The 21,722-nt window shown below is 34.4% G+C and overlaps 1 protein-coding gene across 6 annotated transcripts in view; it reads right to left on the bottom strand.

The window, feature by feature from the left end:
* Nucleotides 1–1,618: 1,618 nt before the first annotated feature.
* The window catches only part of LOC127859987 (pterin-4-alpha-carbinolamine dehydratase-like), a 65,607-nt gene continuing 45,503 nt past the window's right edge, over nt 1,619–21,722 (bottom strand). The window contains exons 1-5 of one of the 6 annotated variants that reach the window (XR_008039542.1): nt 12,633–12,797; nt 8,161–8,298; nt 7,159–7,239; nt 2,665–3,394; nt 1,619–1,939 (exon numbers count right to left, since the gene is read on the bottom strand). Coding sequence is in view for 2 of the 6 variants with exons in the window: in XM_052397667.1 (XP_052253627.1) it covers nt 3,299–3,394; nt 7,159–7,239; nt 8,161–8,298; nt 12,633–12,701 (384 nt within the window). In the remaining 4 variants the exon portion in view is untranslated. Of the gene's footprint in view, nt 3,395–7,158; nt 7,240–8,160; nt 8,299–12,632; nt 12,798–21,722 lie in introns of those variants that run through there. The other 5 variants (XR_008039540.1, XR_008039541.1, XR_008039539.1 and 2 more) reach the window with 5 other exon arrangements.

Genomic DNA, 21,722 nt, shown 5'->3' on the forward strand with positions numbered 1-21,722 from the left:
CTCATGTGAACATTTATTCCATAATTACGAATTCGTTGTCATTCAATATTTTTACCGCCGACTTTGTTCACGCGTTAATTTCAAAGAATTAAACCTAAACTTTGAATTTATCCTTCATCATAAGCTTGCTATTTTTACACTTTGTTCCAGACTAATCTTTCCTGATATCAAAATCGTCTTAATATATCAACACGTAAATCAGAATAACTTCTCAATATCACCTACATGAAAACTATTTCTGTTCTATAACATCAATTACGGCTGCCGTTTAACATTTAAAAACAAAAGTATGGTCTTCAGCCATATTTATTCAAATTGAATTCGTATATCCACGGTAATGCAATATAAACGCCCATTTAATATCATGGTATATGCATCCATAATGCTTTCTATAGAACTCTTAAATTGCGATTTTTAGCGGATGTCAAAAGTCTATGTGATATCTTATAAAAAGGTAGATACACATCTTCAGTAACAGTTTTTACTAGTTTCAGCGTTATCATGTTAGACCCACATGTATTCAATGTCACGAGAAAGCAAAACTCAATACATTTTACGAATTAATGCATTTTCCAGTACAGGCCTTTTAAATCCGAATCCTTAATGAGATTCAATTCATGATGATTAAATCCTTGATTTACAGTATACATGTAACTTAATGAAAACAAGCAAATTTGTTGAAGTTATATTGCCCCCCCCCTCGAAAAAATAAATTGTGTATGGGTGGCTGCAAATCCGTTGATATACGGTATAATCCAAACAGTAATACTTAAGTGTAGGGTAATTGTTTTCATGTTATGCAGTTCTCAACATTGATATCTTCGCATCGAGAAAGTTTCATGTTGAAATCTTGAAGCGTATCTGAGATATAGCACTGGAAAGTTACATCATACAAAACAACTTAGGGCAATAACTCTTATTTAAGAAAATGCAGGATTATGGTTCTTGTGCAAGGCACTATTTCACATTGATTTCTACACAACAATGAAGTTTCATGGGAACATAGTGTATGGTATCTGATATATAGGCCTGACAAGTTAAATCATACAAAAAAGTGCATTAACTCTCATTTAAGAATACGTATGGTTATAGTTCTTGTGCATGGCACTTCTCCTAATTGATATCTATTCACCCAAGAAGTTTCAGGTCGATATCTAATATAGGTTCTGAGATAAAGTTCTGAAAAGTTTGTGGCAGACGGACGGACGGACTGAAGGACGGACGACGCCAATTATATATCCCTCCGCCTTTTGCAGAGGATAAAAATACAGCAAAAAATCTATTATCTGAATCCGTATTGGACACTAGCTATATATGCATATTAGTAAGAACATACATGAATGTTTATGAAAGGTTAAATTACTTGAAGTTCAAATATAATAACTATGTATATCAAAACAGTTTGATAACTTGTTTATACTTGTTGGAATGTATACATATAACAATTTCATTTTGTCAACCAACAGTCCATTTCTTTGGCAATAACTTAACTATTTATACTTTAATATATATATATATATATATATATATATATATATATATATATATATATATATATATATATATATATATATATATATATATAGAGGCCAAAAATCAAATAAGTAACTCTAAATAGTAAAAATCTCCAAAAGTATTGCACAATGGTTATGGCAAATGTTTAAAACAATACATATATGCAATTTTATAGCCAAACCAACTCATGTCTATTTAATAACATTTCTTTAACCACAACTACATTTTTCCAATAAACAGCTTCATTCCTTTAAAAAAAAACAATATTCATACGTACTAATTATATTTCACAACAAATCTTAATTAAAACCATTTGAACATATGAAATGTAAAACAAGGGCTGTTTGTAAAACATATATGCCCCCCATATGGGCTGTCAGTTGTAGTGGCAGCCATAGTGTGAATACGTTTTTGTCACTGTGACCTTGACCTTTGACCTAGTGACCTGAAAATCAATGGGGGTCATCTGCCAGTCATGATCAATGTACCTATGAAGTTTCATGATCCTAGGCCTAAGCATTCTTGAGTTATCCTCAGGAAACCATTTTACTGTTTCGAGTCACTGTGACCTTGACCTTTGACCTAGTGATCTGAAAATTATTAGGTGTCATCTGCCAGTCATTATCAATGTACCTGTGAAGTTTCATGATCCTAGGTGTAAGCATTCTTGAGTTATCATCTGGAAACCATTTTACTATTTTGAGTAACTGTGACCTTGACCTTTGACCTAGTGACCTGGAAATCAATAGGGGTCATCTGCCAGTCATTATCAATGTACCTATAAAGTTTCATGATCCTAGGCCAAATCATTCTTGAGTTATCATCCGGAAACCATTTTACTGTTTCGAGTCACTGTGACCTTGACCTTTGACCTAGTGACCTGAAAATCAATGGGGGTCATCTGCCAGTCATGATCAATGTTCCTATGAAGTTTCATGATCCTAGGCGTAAGCATTCTTGTGTTATCATCCGGAAACCATTTTACTGTTTCGAGTCACTGTGACCTTGACCTTTGACCTAGTGACCTGAAAATCAATAGGGGTCATCTGCCAGTCATGATCAATGTTCCTATGAAGTTTCATGATCCTAGGCGTAAGCATTCTTGAGTTATCATCCGGAAACCATTTTACTGTTTCGAGTCACTGTGACCTTGACCTTTGACCTAGTGACCTGAAAATCAACAGGGGTCATCTGCCAGTCATGATCAATGTACCCATGAAGTTTCATGATCCTAGGCCTAAGCGTTCTTGAGTTATCATCCGGAAACCATCTGGTGAACGGACCGACATGTGCAAAACATTATACCCCCTCTTCTTCGAAGGGGGCATAAAAATGTAGAAATACCAAAAAAAATATCATGTTAAAAACAGTCTATTCAGGAACCTATATGGTTGAACAAGTCCCTGGTCTAATTATGGAGTGCAAGTGTATTGCAAATAAAGCTATATTTGACCAGATCATCGCAAAACTTGTCCATGCACAAAACGATTAATGATACATCTATTTTCTTTAATAATTCACATTCAAAATTCTTCTTACTCATGAACGCCTGTTTGATAATAATTTAAGTTGTGTTATACAATTTGTATACCCGGTAGGTGACAAACCACTGTTATAAAACGCCAAAAATGTGAAAATTGAAGAACCACACTATCTTTTACTTGTTTTTTTTTTTTTTAAACATGACAGAAATGTTGTGGTTTACATAAATATTCACACCCCATTCCACAACATAAGCATGTTTCCCATATCATTCGACTCATGGGTAATGGATGGGATTAACCTAGGAGGTTTTGGCAACATTCTCGATGAACGTGGCTAGCTTCACATCCCTCTGAGAAAGTCCACCGCAGTCATGAGTACTCAGGGTAATCTGCACCTGAAAGAAAATAGGGTTTACCCTTTTCCACTTAGATGTGTATTTTAACACATTTAAAGTCCCTTAGAAAGTTAAATTTAATTTAAGACCTTTATTATTACATTCAAGTTTGAAAGGCTTTATTTCGAAACCTTAGATACTGATGAGCAGCAAACAGCATAAAACCTGAACAGACTGCGAGTTACTCTGTTTAATGCTTTCCAGCTCAGAAGCAAACTGAAAATAGTTATATGCAACCCTATGCTGTATGCTGCTCATCAGTACCTAACTAAAGGAAATGGAACTATCAAAACTTGAATCAAGTATGAAAGGTCTTGAATTTAATTTGTTTTTCTAAGGGACTACAAACGTGTTGAAGTACATATCTCAGTGGTAAAGGGTTGAGAATATACATGTGCAAGCCAAGACAACGCAGCAAAGATAATATCAGGGTTAAAACTCTGAACATTTCAGCAGGTCCCATTGGGTCTTGGGCTAAATCCTGGATAGGGGTCCAAGGAGCCAAAACCCACAGGAGCTCCGGAGACTGTGAAACATGACACAATTAATTAACTTAAAAATCAACACAAAACTGAACAAGAACACTTCTTTTTAAAAAAATTGTCTTAATCAAGGTAATATATTAATTTAATTGATGTTATATCTGATGATTCATTGTCAGACAACAACAATCACAATTAACCTCTTTCAATATTTATAGGGACGTAATGCTTCAAAATTAACATGAATGATGACACATGATCACAACCAGCATGAAAAATTTAAATCAAACTAAAATCAGTTACCTATTTTCTTTAATATTGTTGTTCAGTCCTAAATACGCAATAATATAAACATCTACCCGTAGCCATTTATTATTAATATCACATTCTCATTGTAACGTAACAAATATTTGGGGCATTATTGAATTAATATAATAATCCAAATTTGTATCAACGCAATAAATCAATTTTCATACAATCTCCAATAGGCAGTCACTCCTAAATCAACATTTCATGCCTCAGGTATCAAACGTCAATAAATCCTTGTTTACCTTGTTTGTCAAAACATCGGTCAATTCCGTATGTATTTGTTATGTGTCCATTGCATATGTCTTATTTACATTGCAGTGGTTAGACACATGAATTTGCACACAGCCCATTAGAGTTTGCACGCATTACAATCGACGGTTTTGTTGAATCTGCATTTTGACTTTAATTCAAGAGCACCGCATAACGGGTGCCACGCTTGGCTGCGGGTGCAGTTTTGAATAGATGAAAGCATGTAATTTTTTTTTATAGAGGTAACAGTGACCTTGACCTTTGACCTAGTGACCCAAAAATGTGTGTGTCATGTAGAACTCATCAAGGTGCAGCTACATATGAAGTTTCAAAGTTGTAGGTTGAAGCACTTTGATTTTAGAGCCAATTTTCAAAACCTTGACAAAATGTTAAGGTTTTAGCACGACGACGGACAGGACACGACGAGCTGGCTATGACAATACCTCGGGTTTTCTCCGAAAACAGCCGAGCTAAAAATCTGTATCATGCAGACAGCTGGATAGAAGAGGTCTTAATTTCTTGCCGTTGCCGACGGGGCCCCTTGGGGGTCTTCCCTTTTATCTTAAATTTTACAAACATTTGAAAATGTTGTGTTGAGTTTATAAGCAGAAATCTGAAATGGACTTTGTCTACCTTTATTGTGTATCAACAGACTATGTCACATCATTACTGTGCTCTGCTTGCTCAAATATTGCTTCTGAATTTCAATGCGTAAAGGACTTGTTAGAACATTCTTAAATATACTCCACAAAATCCTCGGTATTTAATCCCTTTTCACTTTCCAATAAGCTGTGGTCAAAGTGCAGCAACCATTATCAGAGCTAATAACAAGATGTGTTTGTGAAACACAATGTCCCCCTATATGATGTTTGACCTTGAAGGATGACCTTGACCCTCCACCACTCAAAATGTGCAGCTCCATGAGATGCACACGCATTTCAAAAATAAAATTGCTAGCTTTAATATTGCAGAAGTGACATTACATGAGCAATTTTGACCCATATATTTGACCTTGAAGGATGACCTTGACCTTTCACCACTCAAAATGTGCAGCTCCATGAGATACACATACATGCCAAATATCAAGTTGCTATCTTCAATATTGCAAAAGTATTCATAAAGTAAGCGATTTGGGCCCCATATATTTGACCTCTGAGCTTGAAGGATGACCTTGACCTTTCACCACTCAAAATGTGCAGCTCCATGAGATACACATGCATGCCAAATATCAAGTTACTATCTTCAATGTTGCAAAAGTATTCATAAAATGAGCGATTTTGGCAACATATATTTGACCTCTGACCTTGAAGGATGACCTTTACCTTGACCTTTCACCACTCAAAATGTTCAGCTCCATGAGATACACATGCATGCCAAATATGAAGTTGCTATCTTCAATATTGCAAAAGTATTCATAAAACGAGCGATTTTGGCCACATATATTTGACCTCTGACCTTGAAGGATGACCTTGACCTTGACCTTTCACCACTCAAAATGTGCAGCTTCATGAGATACACATGCATGCCAAATATGAAGTTGCTATCTTCAATATAGCAAAAGTTATTGCAAAATGTTAAAGTTGGCGCAAACCAACCAACAGCCCAACCAACCAACCAACAGACCAACCAACCAACAGACAGGGCAAAAACAATATGTCCCCCACTACTATAGTTGGGGACATAAAAACACACATGCAGAAGAAACAGTGCTATACACCATAAACCAGCGATACGATAGCTGAGAGAAAAGATTATATATATTCTATGACATTCCTTAAAAGGCCTTTGAAAATAATTCTTCCATCATCATATATTATTTTCAGCTCAATCTTAAATATTTGTTTTTATTCAATTTTAATCAAAGCTCAAATGTCCAACACATTCTCATTATTCAGTTCAAAAAGCTCATTGGTCAGCTAAAATGGTTGGCGCCTTCTCCTTGGTCAATAGCTGGAGGCTTAATTTGAAATTGTTAGCTTATGGCACTGTAAGGCACTTTATTTCCAGGAAGGGGGCGCATTAAGCTAGTTCACATCAGGTAAGTGTTTATTTTTATACATGCCAACAAAGATCATGTAACACATTTCCAACAACAATAAATAGATCTGTGATGCCAATAAAGTATATGAATGACTGGTGAATCAGACTTGGGTTAGCCTTTAGAAGTACAAATTAATATTCAAAAGGCAATATTTCCGGTCAGTAATGTTTAAAAGTTAATCACTGCAAAATGAAAATGAGATTGTCGTTCAAATACTTATGAAAATGTCAAAGGATAAACCTAGCTTTTGTTAAAGTTTAACTAAGAATTAACATAAACAAAAGCACTTGAATAAGTAATGCTTTACATTGAACCAATCTTTGATCTTAAGTTTCATGTTCATATGTAAAGCAGTAATCAATGCATCAGGATTATTTATTGAAGACACTCAACCATTCTTGGTGATGAGTGAGGACACCTCTGACCTTCACATATGTAATCTAAGCGCTGTGATAATCAATATAAAAATTGAGCCACCTTATGCGAGGACACCTCTAAAAGCACTGGCTTACCTTGAATTAGGCATTTGGCTCTTTCTGAGGTGACCTCTCAGTTCTTGGTTTATAAATAAATCAGTAATCGAAGCACTGTGACACCTTATTGGAGAAAAGTAAACGCTTTTCAGTACCCTTCTGATCTTGTTAAAAAATACTAATAATGCAGTAATCAAAGCACTGTAATACCTTATTGTAGACATTGAACCACTCAGGGTGGTGATCCATCTTTTCCGCTTGCAAGGCCACTTGACTCATGAATCCCCAAGCCTTAAAAAGATCACATGGAAGTTGATATTATGCCTCCTTGTTATTTGTGTCCTGAATTGAAACAAACAAATTTTTTTTCAATTAAATATGCAAAACAAAAAATACACACCAGACAACATTCAACCAGATATTAAAGTAAACAAAAAGCAATTATATTTACTTTGATTTTTTTTAATTTCATTTACCACAGAAAAGAGTTATTGGTGTTTACACTATGCAAAAATAGTGTCTAATTATGCAGTGATTTTGCCAGGGATCCAAAAACGAAACTGAATGTTTTGTTTATCCGATGCAGCAAAAATCTCAAATAAAAGTAATCACAAACCTTAACAAGAACACTTCTTTTTAAGAATATTGTCTTAACATATCTTAGCTTCAAATTACAAGTCTCTCTGTCTTTAAAAATTGAAATGGACAAATATTAGCTGATTTGATTGTATCATATTATTATGCGATTGTTAAACTGAATTTATCAAGTTGAAAGTTGAGCAAATCATTTTCATCAATTTTCGTTAAAACAATATGTTGAGTAAAGCCTTGAAAAAAGACACAAATAAAAGTTTATAATTTGATCTAAGTATTGATACTCAATCAAATATATGTTTAGGACCCAATAATTGTATTGCACTTTGTCCATGGGGACTAGTTGATTTTGAGGGAATTGAGAACACTGATGTACTGCATCTTAGTACATGTATAAACTAAAACTTTTAAATGATCATTTAGGAAAGGGTCTTTAATGTAGTCTTTTGGAAATGTGGGGTGGTTGCATCATCAACAGAAGCCAAACCAACTAGCCGCAACATGAATAATTTGTTTATAGTATTTGCATTTTTATTTTTTTCATGAATTTCAAAAACAGCATAAGGGTTAAAATAATTGTTCATGCTTTGTGCAAGTAACATGTACTTCGGAGATTACCTCATTGAAGTTTTTGAAGAGAAATTCCTTGTAGATTGCATCTCTCCCATTCACCATGGTCCAACCATTAGATGTGAGGGGAGAAAGAGAGCTCATCCTTTCTTCCTCTGTCAGCTTCATTCTTTTTGGTTCAGACGCCTAGAAGATTAATGCAGAATATATTACATACTTACAACAAAATGTCCTAAATTAATTATCAAAGATATCATTTTTAGTTATCAGTTTTATAATTATATATCCTCCAATAGCTGTGTATCATGCGGTAAAGGAAACAAGTCAACGCATTTTTGAATTAATGGACAGATTCTGATATGCAAATATATACTTTTTTCCCTAATTTTGGTTGTGTTTGTACAGTAGACTCTGTGAACCGGACGGTATTGGGACCAGCCTGATCGTCCGGTTTTCCGAGAGTTCCGGTTTACCACGAGTATGCATATTGCCCAAATATACATTGTATGCATTGTGTACAAAATCATATAAGAATACAACAAACCATATACATTTACATGTACCATGTGATAACTGTACTCATGTAAGGATTATGTTTAAAGCATTCTTCAACAAGAGCACCGCCTTGCGGGTGCAGACCACTCATCTATTTTCTTTTTAAAGGTGAAGGGACTCTCAATTTCAATCACAAAGGAGGGAGGGGTGGAGTGAAGAGGGGTGTATAGTGTGGGGGTGTGGACATTTATTACATTATCATTCAAAAATGCCAAAAAAAATGCAAAAAAAAAACATTGGGAGGGGGTGGGGGGGTGGGTGGGGGGGAGGGGATTCTTGGGTGCGATGGTTGGACGGTATTTCAAAAATAAAATAATAAAAATAAATATTTTTGTTTTTTAAAAGTTTAAAAAAAAAATTGGGGGGGGGGGTATAGTGTGAGGGTGTGGTGGTCATTTGTGAGATGATCTTATAAAAAAGAAAAAAAAAGGGGGGGGGGGGGATTCGGGGGGGGGGGGGGGCACCAGGGATGGTTTGGGTGGAGTCTGTTGTGGTATGTCAGGTAAGAGTAGTTTTGTCAAAGTATCAATCAAATCTAATCATAAATAAAGAAGTTATGACAATTTTAGCAAAATTTAATAATTTGACCTTGAGAGTCAAGGTCATTCAAAGGTCAAGGTAAAATTCAACTTGCCAGGTACAGTAACCTCATGATAGCATGAAAGTATTTGAAGTTTGAAAGCAATAGCCTTGATACTTTAGAAGTAAAGTGGATCGAAACACAAAATTTAACCATATATTCAAAGTTACTAAGTCAAAAAAGGGCCATAATTCCGTAAAAATGACAACCAGAGTTATGCAACTTGTCCTTTTACTGTACCCTTATGATAGTTTGCGAGTGTTCCAAGTATGAAAGCAATAGCTTTGATACTTAAGGAATAAAGTGGACCTAAACACAAAACTTTACCAAATTTTCAATTTTCTAAGTATAAAAAGGGCACAAAATTCTGTCAAAATGCCAGTCAGAGTTACATAACTTTGCCTGCACAGTCCCCTTATGATAGTTAGTAAGTGTTGCAAGTATGAAAGCAATAGCATTGATACTTTCTGAGAAAAGTGGACCTAAACGCAAAACTTAACCGGACACCGACGCCAACGCCAAGGTGATGACAATAGCTCATAATTTTTTTTTCAAAAAATAGATGAGCTAAAAATGTGTTTTAATTCGATTAATAGAAAAAAACATTCTATACTGACTTATTTTGATTAATCCCAAAGTCAGTGTGGTGCTTTATACATTACATACGTGACATTTGTCATATAGGCGAGTGAGTCGTGTTCGAGTTCGCTATAAATAGCTCTGAATTAATGAAACCTAAAAGACAATTTTGACAAAGAACGATTTGAGAAGACTTGTAGATATAAGACTATTAATGCTGAAGATGCGTTTGCAATTAAGAAAAGGCAATGAATGAATTTGCAGACAGATGGATGGCTATTAAACGGTCATATTTCTCACAGTTTTATCTGACAAACAAACAAACAACCATTTAAGCGTTAAAAACATGGCTATAAGATCTTTTAAACTACCCGAGAAGATCACAAGAAACGGCATGCATTAATTTTGTAATTAAATTGTTTATCATAAGCTTAATAAAACGATTGAGTCAATCACTTTTTGCACGCTATTATAGACATTCACAGTTTGTTTTACATTATTTAATCGGACTTCTTTAGCGCAGTAACGACTTGACACCTTTATGGTATGTTTAATCCAATTATCGATGATTGCCCGAGTAAAATGTGTGACAGCGCACCCGCTGTTCTAACTAGGTATTGTCAATTTCACGCCTCGGGCATCTTGAGAATTTGGACCGTCCGGTGTTCTCAATGTATTTTACGTTGAAAATGACCAAATTCACGGAGATATCCGTTTTGTTTCCTGTTCTGAGAGAGTTCCGTTTATTCAACATTTTTTAACAAAGAAATAGATGGAGAAAATACGGGACTGGCCCAACCCTTCCGAATCGGGAGAGTTCGGTATTCAGAGAGTCTGGTATTGGCAGAGTCTACTGTATTTATATTCAAGCATAATAATGATCATGAAATAAAATACTCAGAGAGCTTGCATGTGACATAATCACCAGAGCGGAGTTTAGGATGTACACAAAATGATTGATATCTGGAGTCGCTTGATATCAGGGAATCGTACTTTATTATTATATAATTATGTACTTCAAATTTGTTATTTAAAATACTGTATTGCTATTTCGAAGTTACACATTTCCTTGAAATAATCATCAGCTACATCATTGTAAAATTATCATAAATTTGTTAGCAGTATAAAATGGTACAATAAATTAAGATCAGCACTTTTTGATCAATCTTTAAATTTTTCCTATTTCATTTGACCAGTTAAGTCAATATAAATTGCCGCTATAGAGTCTTTTGATGATTTTTGCTTTGGCAGACTCTCCAGGGGCGTACGTAATGGGGAGGCAGGGGAGGTGGCCGCCTCCCCAATATTTTGGTTGGTCTTTGTCATATAAATAAAACATAACATCCCCAAAAATCGCAGCCCCAAAACCAGTATTTTTGTTATCACGTGCTGTCAGTGCAGAAGCCATGTGTCCCCTCTCCGTCTGCTCTGAGGTTGCCAATAGTGATGTGTCAATATCCCTTGTAAGGTGTCATAAACAAGGGGCCGGGGTAAATGTCATTGCGTTAATTGTTTCATTGTTCTTTTCGGTGATTGCACTGTTGGTGTTTTGATTAAGGACAGGCTTTTCTTTTAACTTTAATTGATCGCTGTAATTCAAAGGTAATTGCCACTTAAAACAATTTTTAGTAAATATACGTGTGAAAAACATTAATTTGATTGAAAATATTTTTGTTCTCCAAGTATAACAGTTATTATTTCATTAGAAATCATTGAAACAATATCATATATGTTATTGTTTAATGTTCAAAATGAATATTAATAATCAGCCTGGAAATTTTGCTTTTCCTAAGCGCACCTTCGGGAAGAAAAAGCAAGAACAGCGTTCATTCCAATCTAGTTGGTTTTATTCGTTCATATGGTTCAGGGCCCTCAATCCATTTTAGGGGAAGCGGGTCGCTACCCATAGCAGGGGGAATTTTTGCGGCGTTTTCCTTTTTGGGGGATTTTTTAGTTACTCTCTAAATATTACATTTGTACATGTTTGCACTATATTCATTGCTTATTTCATAATTTAGTATGTTTGAAAAGATAAAATTAAAATAGAATTGAGATATAATAATCATGAGACATCTATCTATAAAAAAATTTTTTTTTTTTTTTTTAGGGGAAAAAAAGTATACTTTTCAGGGGGGAAATGCGGCCGAATTTCGGCCGTGGATTTGACAGATTGAGGGCCCTGTGGTTACACTACGATGAGGTTTGTATATTAGTAATTTAGTATTAAATTTTAATTTGCGACTGTTTTTACCTTTTATGAACCTACGTCGATCTAAACACAAACAAAATTTAGAAAAAAACAACATACAAATAACACTAGTATTGTTGCTTAATAATGTTTTTTATTATTATCATTAATATTTTTTACACAAAATGTATTACATTAACAATGTTACTCTTTTCAGAGCTGGGACCTTGTGTCCGCCTCCACAATGTTTGGAGGTTATCTACGCCCCTGATCTTGGCTGCCAAATTTAGATTTCGGCTGTTCAGATTTATTCTGTACGTGAATTATTTCAGCTAACCAGTCTTTAAAACTGATGAAAATGTTCATAAAATGGTTAATCAAATGCAAATATATGACGAAGTTATAAAACAAAAAACTTATATCAAATGCTTTTAACATACATTAATATATATAATAAATGCTTCAATGCCGGAACGCATGTCTAAAATTCTGGTCAAAAGTACTCCATCCGAAATTGTAAAATCCGAATAAATTGTCATTACAATTTTCACTCAAGGTTAGTATTTAACAGGGCAAATGTCATTCATATGTTATATTATATATAATTCAAAAACCTACCATTTTAGTAAAATGTTTTAAGTTTTGTAAGTGAACTATTCGTCCAGACAGAAAAAATCTGCAATGCATTAGACGTAGGCCAAATTGGTAATCACGATTTAGCGTGTTTACCTAAGCGTAAAAACGTCAAGAAGGTTAAAAAACACTACTTTTGATATTTGCGCGTACGATTAATTTCCTTGTGGAATTTTGAATTTCGATAGTAATAGTAGTCGTGATATTAATGGTCGAAATAAAGATTGTGGTAGTTGCGGTGGTAGGAGTAGTATCGTAAGAGCAATAGTGATATTGTATGAGTAAAAGTTCTTAGTAAAAACAACAACCCTATATTGTGACCACGCTAAGTAATTGCGTAGCGAGTTAAGTCGAGATCTAAACGAATTGTTTTTATCCATTTTTATCCCTTGTATACTATATGACTTTTAAATCTCCTAACAACCTAACAACGCTATCCTTATTATTGTACACATTCTTACTTTGCTGAAAGATATCTTTCTCAGCTTTTACTCTTACTTTACTAACAGCCAACGCGCACCCTGCCCATAATACTCGCGAGAGGCGTGAGGCAGTACTATGAGATAGATAGATAGATAGATAGATAGATAGATAGATAGATAGATAGATAGATAGATAGATAGATAGATAGATAGATAGATAGATAGATAGATAGATAGATAGATAGATAGATAGATAGATAGATAGATAGATAGATAGATAGATAGATAGATAGATAGATACATAGATAGATAGATAGATAGATAGATAGATAGATAGATAGATAGATAGATAGATAGATAGATAGATAGATAGATAGATAGATAGATAGATGGATAGATGGATAGATGGATAGATGGATGGATGGATGGATGGATGGATGGATGGATGGATGGATGGATGGATGGATGGATAGATAGATAGATAGATGGATAGATGGATGGATGGATGGATGGATGGATGGATGGATGGATGGATGGATGGATGGATGGATGGATGGATGGATGGATGGATAGATAGATAGATAGATAGATAGATAGATAGATAGATAGATAGATAGATAGATAGATAGATAGATAGATAGATAGATAGCTCGCTCGCTCGCTCGCATCGCTCGCTCGCTCGCTCGCTCGCTCGCTCGCTCGCTCGCTCGCTCGCTCGCTCGCTCGCTCGCTCAGGCTCGCTCGCGTCCCTCGCTCGCTAGCTAGATAGATCGACTAGATAGATGGGGTAAACAACGGCGTCAAACACTCCCGTCTCGGCATGGACGTCGTCCTATTACCTCCTTTGTAATCAACCACATGATTACCCAACTGAATTAAACTGAGTATTAGTTTAAGGACAACCAGGTCAACAATAAAAAAGACCATAACCTTGATGCACGAATATTCTAAAATACCGGTATAATGAATATATGTTGTTTAGTACTGAAATCGAGAAGATAAAGTAAAGATTACATCACTCATGTCAGTATATTTGCGAGACCAAACAAGTTGTGAAACCAAAAAAACACCAAGATATATCAATTTAAATTAATGGTAACGAGATAAAACAGTCACTGAATATGTCTTATCTATATCGACACAAACGCTCGAGTGGTTGGAATAACACCATTGAAAAGGCACATTTGGTAGAATTAAATGCGCGTATATGGCGTGTTGCAATAAATTAACTGTACTTCCGGGATTTATCTACGAGCGCGGGGTTCATTGGGTATCACATTATTAGACTGAATATCAACGGAAATTGCTATGTTAAACACTATAGATTAATTGAGGTTCAATGAGTGTAGAAAATACAAATATACGTTTCTGTTTTGATTCAGACAACGAAATCAAGTGTTATAGATTATAAATGTACGCTTGTTCATGTATCAGGGAACGGGGATACGGAAATCGGTGTATCCAAAACATTTGTAAGGATCGGTAGAATTCCATCTCCAAAAGATTTTTACACACTTATTTCAACATACACTAGCTTTAACCCTGGAGATTGATGTAAATTCGAACGCAACTAAAGTAGATAAATTATCGGCCATGTTTTTTTCCGATAAATAAATGCCTTTACTTGGTAAGCAGCGAACACAGCCCTGCTATTACCCCGGTAATAGCGATTGATTTATGGACAAATAGGGTAATCGGATATCAATCATGTCAAACAAATCACTTTAAATTCATAGTACATTATTATACTTATTTTGATGGCCCAATTCAAAGGTTCAAACTATTATACTTAGTCCATATCAGTGCATTATGTGAACGTTTTATACACGTAAAAGTTTGCTATTACTATGTACTGAAATTTTCTCTGCTAAGGCATATCTTCGTAAAATACGAAGTAGTTCCATACTTGCTAAACTTATCAACAGCAGTACTCATCCTGTAAATGGTTTAAGTATGACATATTCTCCAGTACGGATGTATCATTAGTATCATCAGTCTTAAGTTTTGAAATCACGTTATTATTTATTCTGAATATGCACGTAAATGTCAGTTTCGAATATAACCTATGACAAATTGGTAAAATCCGTTTCATTTTTACACGTTTTCAGTTCACTTTTGTGATTAACGCTATTCGAGACACGGTGATATGCGTAAAAAAGATTTTTATTTTCAAAAATCTGAATGTGCCTTATTTTTAACACATTGATTACGCCAATGTGTGGAATTAACGATTTTATATAGAAAGTGCTGCATTTTCACATCGGCACTAACATACACAGGGTCTCTTGTATCTCGCGCTATACTCGTTAACTTGTTACCAAGTGTCGTGAAGATTAAAATAACTTACTCCTGTCACCAAATACAATCAGGCTTAGAGAATTAGGTTCCATTTAAAGGACGGAGATGAGATCTTCTCAGCTATAACCGCATGAAATGGGCTCGTCTGAGGCGGTCTCGTTCATGGACAAATTTATTTCGCCATACACGTTTCGCAATGAAATCTCACCTCTGTGTATAGAACGGTCTTTCACAGAATAGCATGCTGTGTAATATGTAACTGTATACTATGTCGACCTGATATGCACACAAATCACCCGGGGGTGACAAGAAGCCGATTCTTGTCACCCAAGGGTGACTTCAAACCGATCTATGTCACCCTTGGGTGACATGAGGCCGATTCTAGTCACCCGGGGGTGACTAACGTCGGCTTGAAGTCACCCCAGGGTGACATGAATCGGCTTCATGTCACCCCCGGGTGACTTCAAGCCATTTCAGGTCGACAATGAACCATTGAGCGATACTATGCCGTTCATGTATTACTGATGAAAACATAGTTGAACTTACACATTTAAATTTAGTTTTTGGTTGTAAAACTTATTTAAAACATATGGTCAAATATGCTAAAACTACAATGTTACTGAAATTTAGTCGTTTTAACTAGATATAGTATTCTGTTGTATGTCATATACATGTGTCGTAATAATTCAGTTACCGTAATTACTCTAAGTTTTCGGACACCATCTTTTTTTTGACAAAAATAATTATTTTTCGTGTCTCTTAATTTTCGGACATACGGATTTTAGTCCATAATTAATGTCCTGCATTTTTACAGCCGGATTAAGTTCATAAAATCTGACAGATGCATGTCTGAGGGAAATGGATCATTACATTCGAGCAAATGGTTAAATAACCGTGTATAACGGTAGAAAGAATGGAAACAGAAATTTTATGTTTTATCCTTTTGGTTCTATCATATAAGACAAGAATTCGCAAAGCTGTGCAATTGTATTTATTTCAAAGTAGAAAAAAGAAGAGTAAATCACAATACAATTATTGAAAATTTGATTTATTGCTTTTATTTCAATATAATTATAAGTTTCGGACACCTTAATTGTTGTCTCTAAATTTTCGCACATCTGTAATTTTTGAATATTTTCTTATCTGAATTTTCGGATACGAAAAATAAAATATTTTTAAGATTCCGAAAAGTGAGAGTAATTATGGTACGCATGTTACATTGCGTTAAGATATAAGCGTTTGACCAAAGGCGGTTTGTAATAAAAAGCTAAGAAATGGAAAACGCATCTAACACAACTAATTATAGGAAAAGCTCAGAATGCATTTACATTATCACGAATAATATTAACATAAAAAATAATAATTTCTGAAAACCAAGCATCCAATAACATATCTTTGCATCAGCCCTCGCATGCATGCTAAAAAGAAAATAACTGGACTTTTAATATACGGCTTGAACAACACGCAGACGTATTGGTGTGCTAAACGTGCCTTCACGCAGGCGCGTTAAATTTTACAATGCTCAAAACGTTGTATCTTGGTTTAAAGGGATACGTGTAAAATGTAATAAACTTGCTTAGGAACTGTGATAATAAATAATAAAAAGAAGGTATTCTAGAATTTCATTTTTTCGCAACTTGCACACCAGTCTGTTTCTTGTGTTGTTACCAACCTTGCCGCAATATGCTACAGTAGCCAGAAGTTATTATAGATTCTCGTTTTCGTACATAGAATGCAATGCTTTTTTGCTTATGTTTTAATCAGCATTTGTTTGAGAATACACGTGGATGTCCGTTTAGCGTATGCGCTCATTCCCTTATATACTAGTGCACTATGATATTATATTTTATTGTTTATACCAAATGTATACTGTTTTTTGTTTCGTTGACCTTTAGGAGATTTATTTTCCTAAGCAAAACCATGCCTATAAATAATAGTTCAAACATACGTGTATATAAGTTTACTGTGTTTATGCTCTCAAACCTAACGGTGTTGATCGCTTACGGAGTGTAATATATTGTAGTATGTATACATATAATGCTTATGCGTTTTTGTTAACTATTTTAACCCCTTGGTCTGATTATTTTTTTCAGCTCTTCCTGTATTGGAGGATATAAAGTTTTATATGATAAACGAACCATGTTCAAGCTATTTATAAAAATCGTATATTTATTTTGATAAAAAATATGTGTAGAACAACGTCCCTTCAAATTATGTAGTTATTTTGGTAATTCGTATGAAGTCATATCCTCAAATAGTAACTGTAATACCTCCGAAATGACACGTAGGCTATCACGATATTGCAGAAGGCGGTTAAATTCCAAATGCGTTATACTTCAACATTTTAAAAGAAACTAACATAATATTGCACTTTATAATAACTATTGGGCAAACGATACACATGACATCGAAGCCAACTTCGCTGAATAGCTCTTTTTGTATATTTAACTTGCATGGTATACATAATTAATTGCTAAGCACGTCCTCTGTCGTTCAAATAGAGCCCCGTTAGCTCAATCAATAATGACATGACAACATGCGTAGTCAAACACACAAATGTTTTACCGAGCCCTATTGTATTCCACGCCTTGTGACCGGTATTGCCACCATGGGAAATTAGGAATAGAAACACGAGATGGCCCATGAAAACCATATGCCAATTGATGATTGACTCAATACAAAAAGTAATGCATTATTTAGTGTCGCCATTGGTTTGTTTTTCGTTCCTCTCAACTTTTCCACTTGAGAAATTATGTTGACAAACTCACCAGAAAGCGAATGACGGTAATTAATGGTATTCAAATGGGAAGCAAGGCAAATCATCTAAAATGACAATTTTCGCGTTGGAGCTGTTCTTTCGGCGTGGGCACTTGTTGGTGGATATAAGTGATCAAGTAGATATTATTAAACGGAAAGCACCTATTTTAAGTGTGTTCTTTTTCATGTATCAAATGTCGTTTTCCACGCAATAATTCCGCATTTTGAAACATTAAGATGTTATTTTTAAACACTTTATCACGCACACGTAGAAAATACTCGTATCGTATATAAATGTGTCTATCAGATCTATATACATGGTCATTGCTATCGTTATTAATCAACGGTACGTTCATGTACAGAGTAGTCATGGATTGCAATTCTTTTTTTGTAAAATCTTTTTTTATTATTTACATGTACTTGTTTTAAGGTCGTTTGAAAGTCCCGTATGGCAAAAACTACTAAGCTTTTCCTAATCGCGATAACTTAATGGTGAGTGTCATTTAAAAGACAATAAAAATAACAAATAATCTCGACCTTTTTCTGCTGCTGCTTCATATCGCATTATTGGTGCAAAAGCCGCCATGTGCGATTATTATTTAATGTCACACGGTACCTTTTGCATCAATGTGGCGAAATAGTTCTTATAATGTAACAACGCTGTACTGAAACTGTACTTCGTATCTGTATGACCTTATACCAACTAGATCTTGAAGACCTTCACAAAATGAACTCTCTCCCTAGACATTTCCGGCGCAAAGTGTATATTATATTTCAGGTCTATCCAGGCGAAATAACAGCAACACTCTTTGAGAAAAGCCATAAATGCACCGGAAATACACTAATTTCCGCGGTTATCCGGGATTTTGCACATATTTCTGTTACATGTAATGTATTTAATACATATGTAACACTGAATTATATTTTCATGCTTACGCGTCGGTTTTTATCTTTGTGACCAATTTATACTAATGTTATAAAACTGTTGTTAGGCGTATATTTGTTTTGATTTAAGTCAGAAATGGTTACATTTACGTATACTAAACCATTTCCGCTCTATTCACTAAAAGCCACAACAAATTGGTCCGTTTGTTTGAAGAAATTTTGCATCTGAACTTGCAGCGAACGAGCGCAATTAATATGTCCATATTTAATAAACGTCTCAAAGATTAATATTTTGAAGAAAAAAGTCCGCGTTACATAATCTGGCCTATTTTACTTTGCCTTGTGTATGTAATTGTCTATAAAAACTACCATTGTATTGTGTTGATATATGTTTCTTGTGTCCCACGTGTATGATAGAATAACATAACAGTATACATCTAGACCCTTAACCATCTAGCTCTAATAACTGGAAGCCTAACTTCAACTTTATGAGCAGACTAACCAAATCCAGTGCATTCAGCATCTTACATCAACTGACAGTAGTTTTTGATAAAGAATTATTTGTACTATTCCATTTCTGTGCACTGCTTTAAATTTTCAACATACCGCCGATCCATTTGTCCTTGTTGTACCGCAAACACATTTTTGCGACATTTTATTGTCACAAAACATACATTTTGGCGAACTAAAACTCGTGAAAATATATGAAACAGATTTATTTTCAAAATAACTAGAGGGATATTGATAATTAAAGGGAATGGTCCGCAGCAAAGTTTTGCAATTTGGTTTACAATGAAACAGTTTTACGAAATACTGATAGTTAAGTCGTATTAGATGTACCCATAAATCGGATACGATTCGAAATAAACCATACAGGCTCAAAATAAAACTAAAACTAATTTTGTTTGTCATTTAACGATCGTTTACTGCGGCAAATCCAACGTATAACTTTGGTATAGCCTATTATTAGCATTTCAAAGTATTCTATAATTAATTAATATTAAGCCAAACATTACTAAAGACCTTTTTCCGGACGCCCCCATTAGAATGTTCAAAATTTGAATTGTATTTTAGACATTATAATCTTGTATCATATGCATTTTTATCTAAACTTTACTGGTTCATATTCGATGTTTTGCTATTGATTTTAACTGTTTGGTCTTGTTTCTCACTTGCAACCCGTTTTAGACCTATCGCATTCCTTACAATTTAAACCATACAATTCTTTAGAAACATATGTAAGGAAATCGCCAATACAGTTTACAGCATATCTGTTATAAATGTCTATTCGTATTGTATGATGATCCATATAGCTTTCCATATAGCTGTTAAATCACTTTATAAAACATTTTCAAATGATGCAGAACGTGTCGGTAAAAGTTTAGTCATTATCATTTTGTTGATTGAAAATGCGACAAAACAAGGTAAATTGCATTTCAACATAACTTGATACGTTCTTGTTCAAATACATATATTTTTTTCTCTTGTATGTATTGTTCATATAATGTTTCTAAATAACACATATTCGTTTATTCATGAGTATCCCATGCTACATCGTCTGTTGACATTGTTTCATAAGACATTAACCCACCCCCTCTGCAATGTCAGTTTAAGGCTATTTACAGCAGGCGAACCTTGAAATTGGAACAGCTAACAGAACCCACGACTCAAGACGAACCTTACTTTCAAGATGTCAGATTGATACTATAAACACAATCAATTATTTTATGATTACACGCAACAAACGTTTGCAAAAAGGCAACAAATATAAAGACCAACGGGTAATAACTATGTTTATAATGATTCCCGGTCATATACTCAATGCCAATACGCATTTTCCATAAAAATTAACAGCCAACAAAAACCAATTAGCAGATTTACCAATGTACTCTGAACTGAACTGTGATTCTAGATGTTCCCATTATTCATTTCCTAAACGGAATTATTCTTACGAAAATCTTTGTTCATATATTAATCAACTGAACTTATTCAACGCATGGTGAATGCGTTTTTTTAAATTTATTTATTTTTCAAAGTGTTAAGTGATTATTTAATGAATTCAAAAACAGATCATTGCCTTATAGCAGAAAATGTTAAAATTGTTTTAGAAAAATGGCATTAAATATCACTTATTATGGGATCTGAATTTGAGATGATATAGTGATGTATTTGAGTTTCGCGTTAATGTCACCCATAATAGCAAAATTATACATTCAAATCTATGAATAGTTTCACTTTACATTTGAGAGCCTATATAATTGCACACAACAACATATATTTAACGGTTCAAGGCCTTTGTGTGTTGAGAAGTAAACAAGCAAGATTGCAACCATAAGTTAATTAAGATATGTATAGTTGGACACGCATGCAGACAACATATTTTTATATTGGGTACATTACAAAATAGAGCAAGACAAGACAAGACAAGACAATGCAAGAACAGTCAAGACACTTTATTTCGTAATTAAAGATCACATTAATCATGCATGAGTCGGAATAGCTTTATGTTTATACTTTTTGCATTTAGAAATATATAAATAACGCAACATGTTTCAATATCAGATCATTTTTCGTCTTAATCAATAAGATAAAGAAAATCGAGTTCTTCTCTGTTTTCACCATAACAAGAAAAAACGCGCATTTCCGTTCTTCGTGAATTTAGAACAATTAACAAATACACGAAATTCGTTTTCAAGGACACAAGTGTGTTCTT

This window comes from Dreissena polymorpha, chromosome 15 (assembly GCF_020536995.1).
Source record: "Dreissena polymorpha isolate Duluth1 chromosome 15, UMN_Dpol_1.0, whole genome shotgun sequence".
Taxonomy (NCBI): Eukaryota; Metazoa; Mollusca; class Bivalvia; order Myida; family Dreissenidae; genus Dreissena; species Dreissena polymorpha.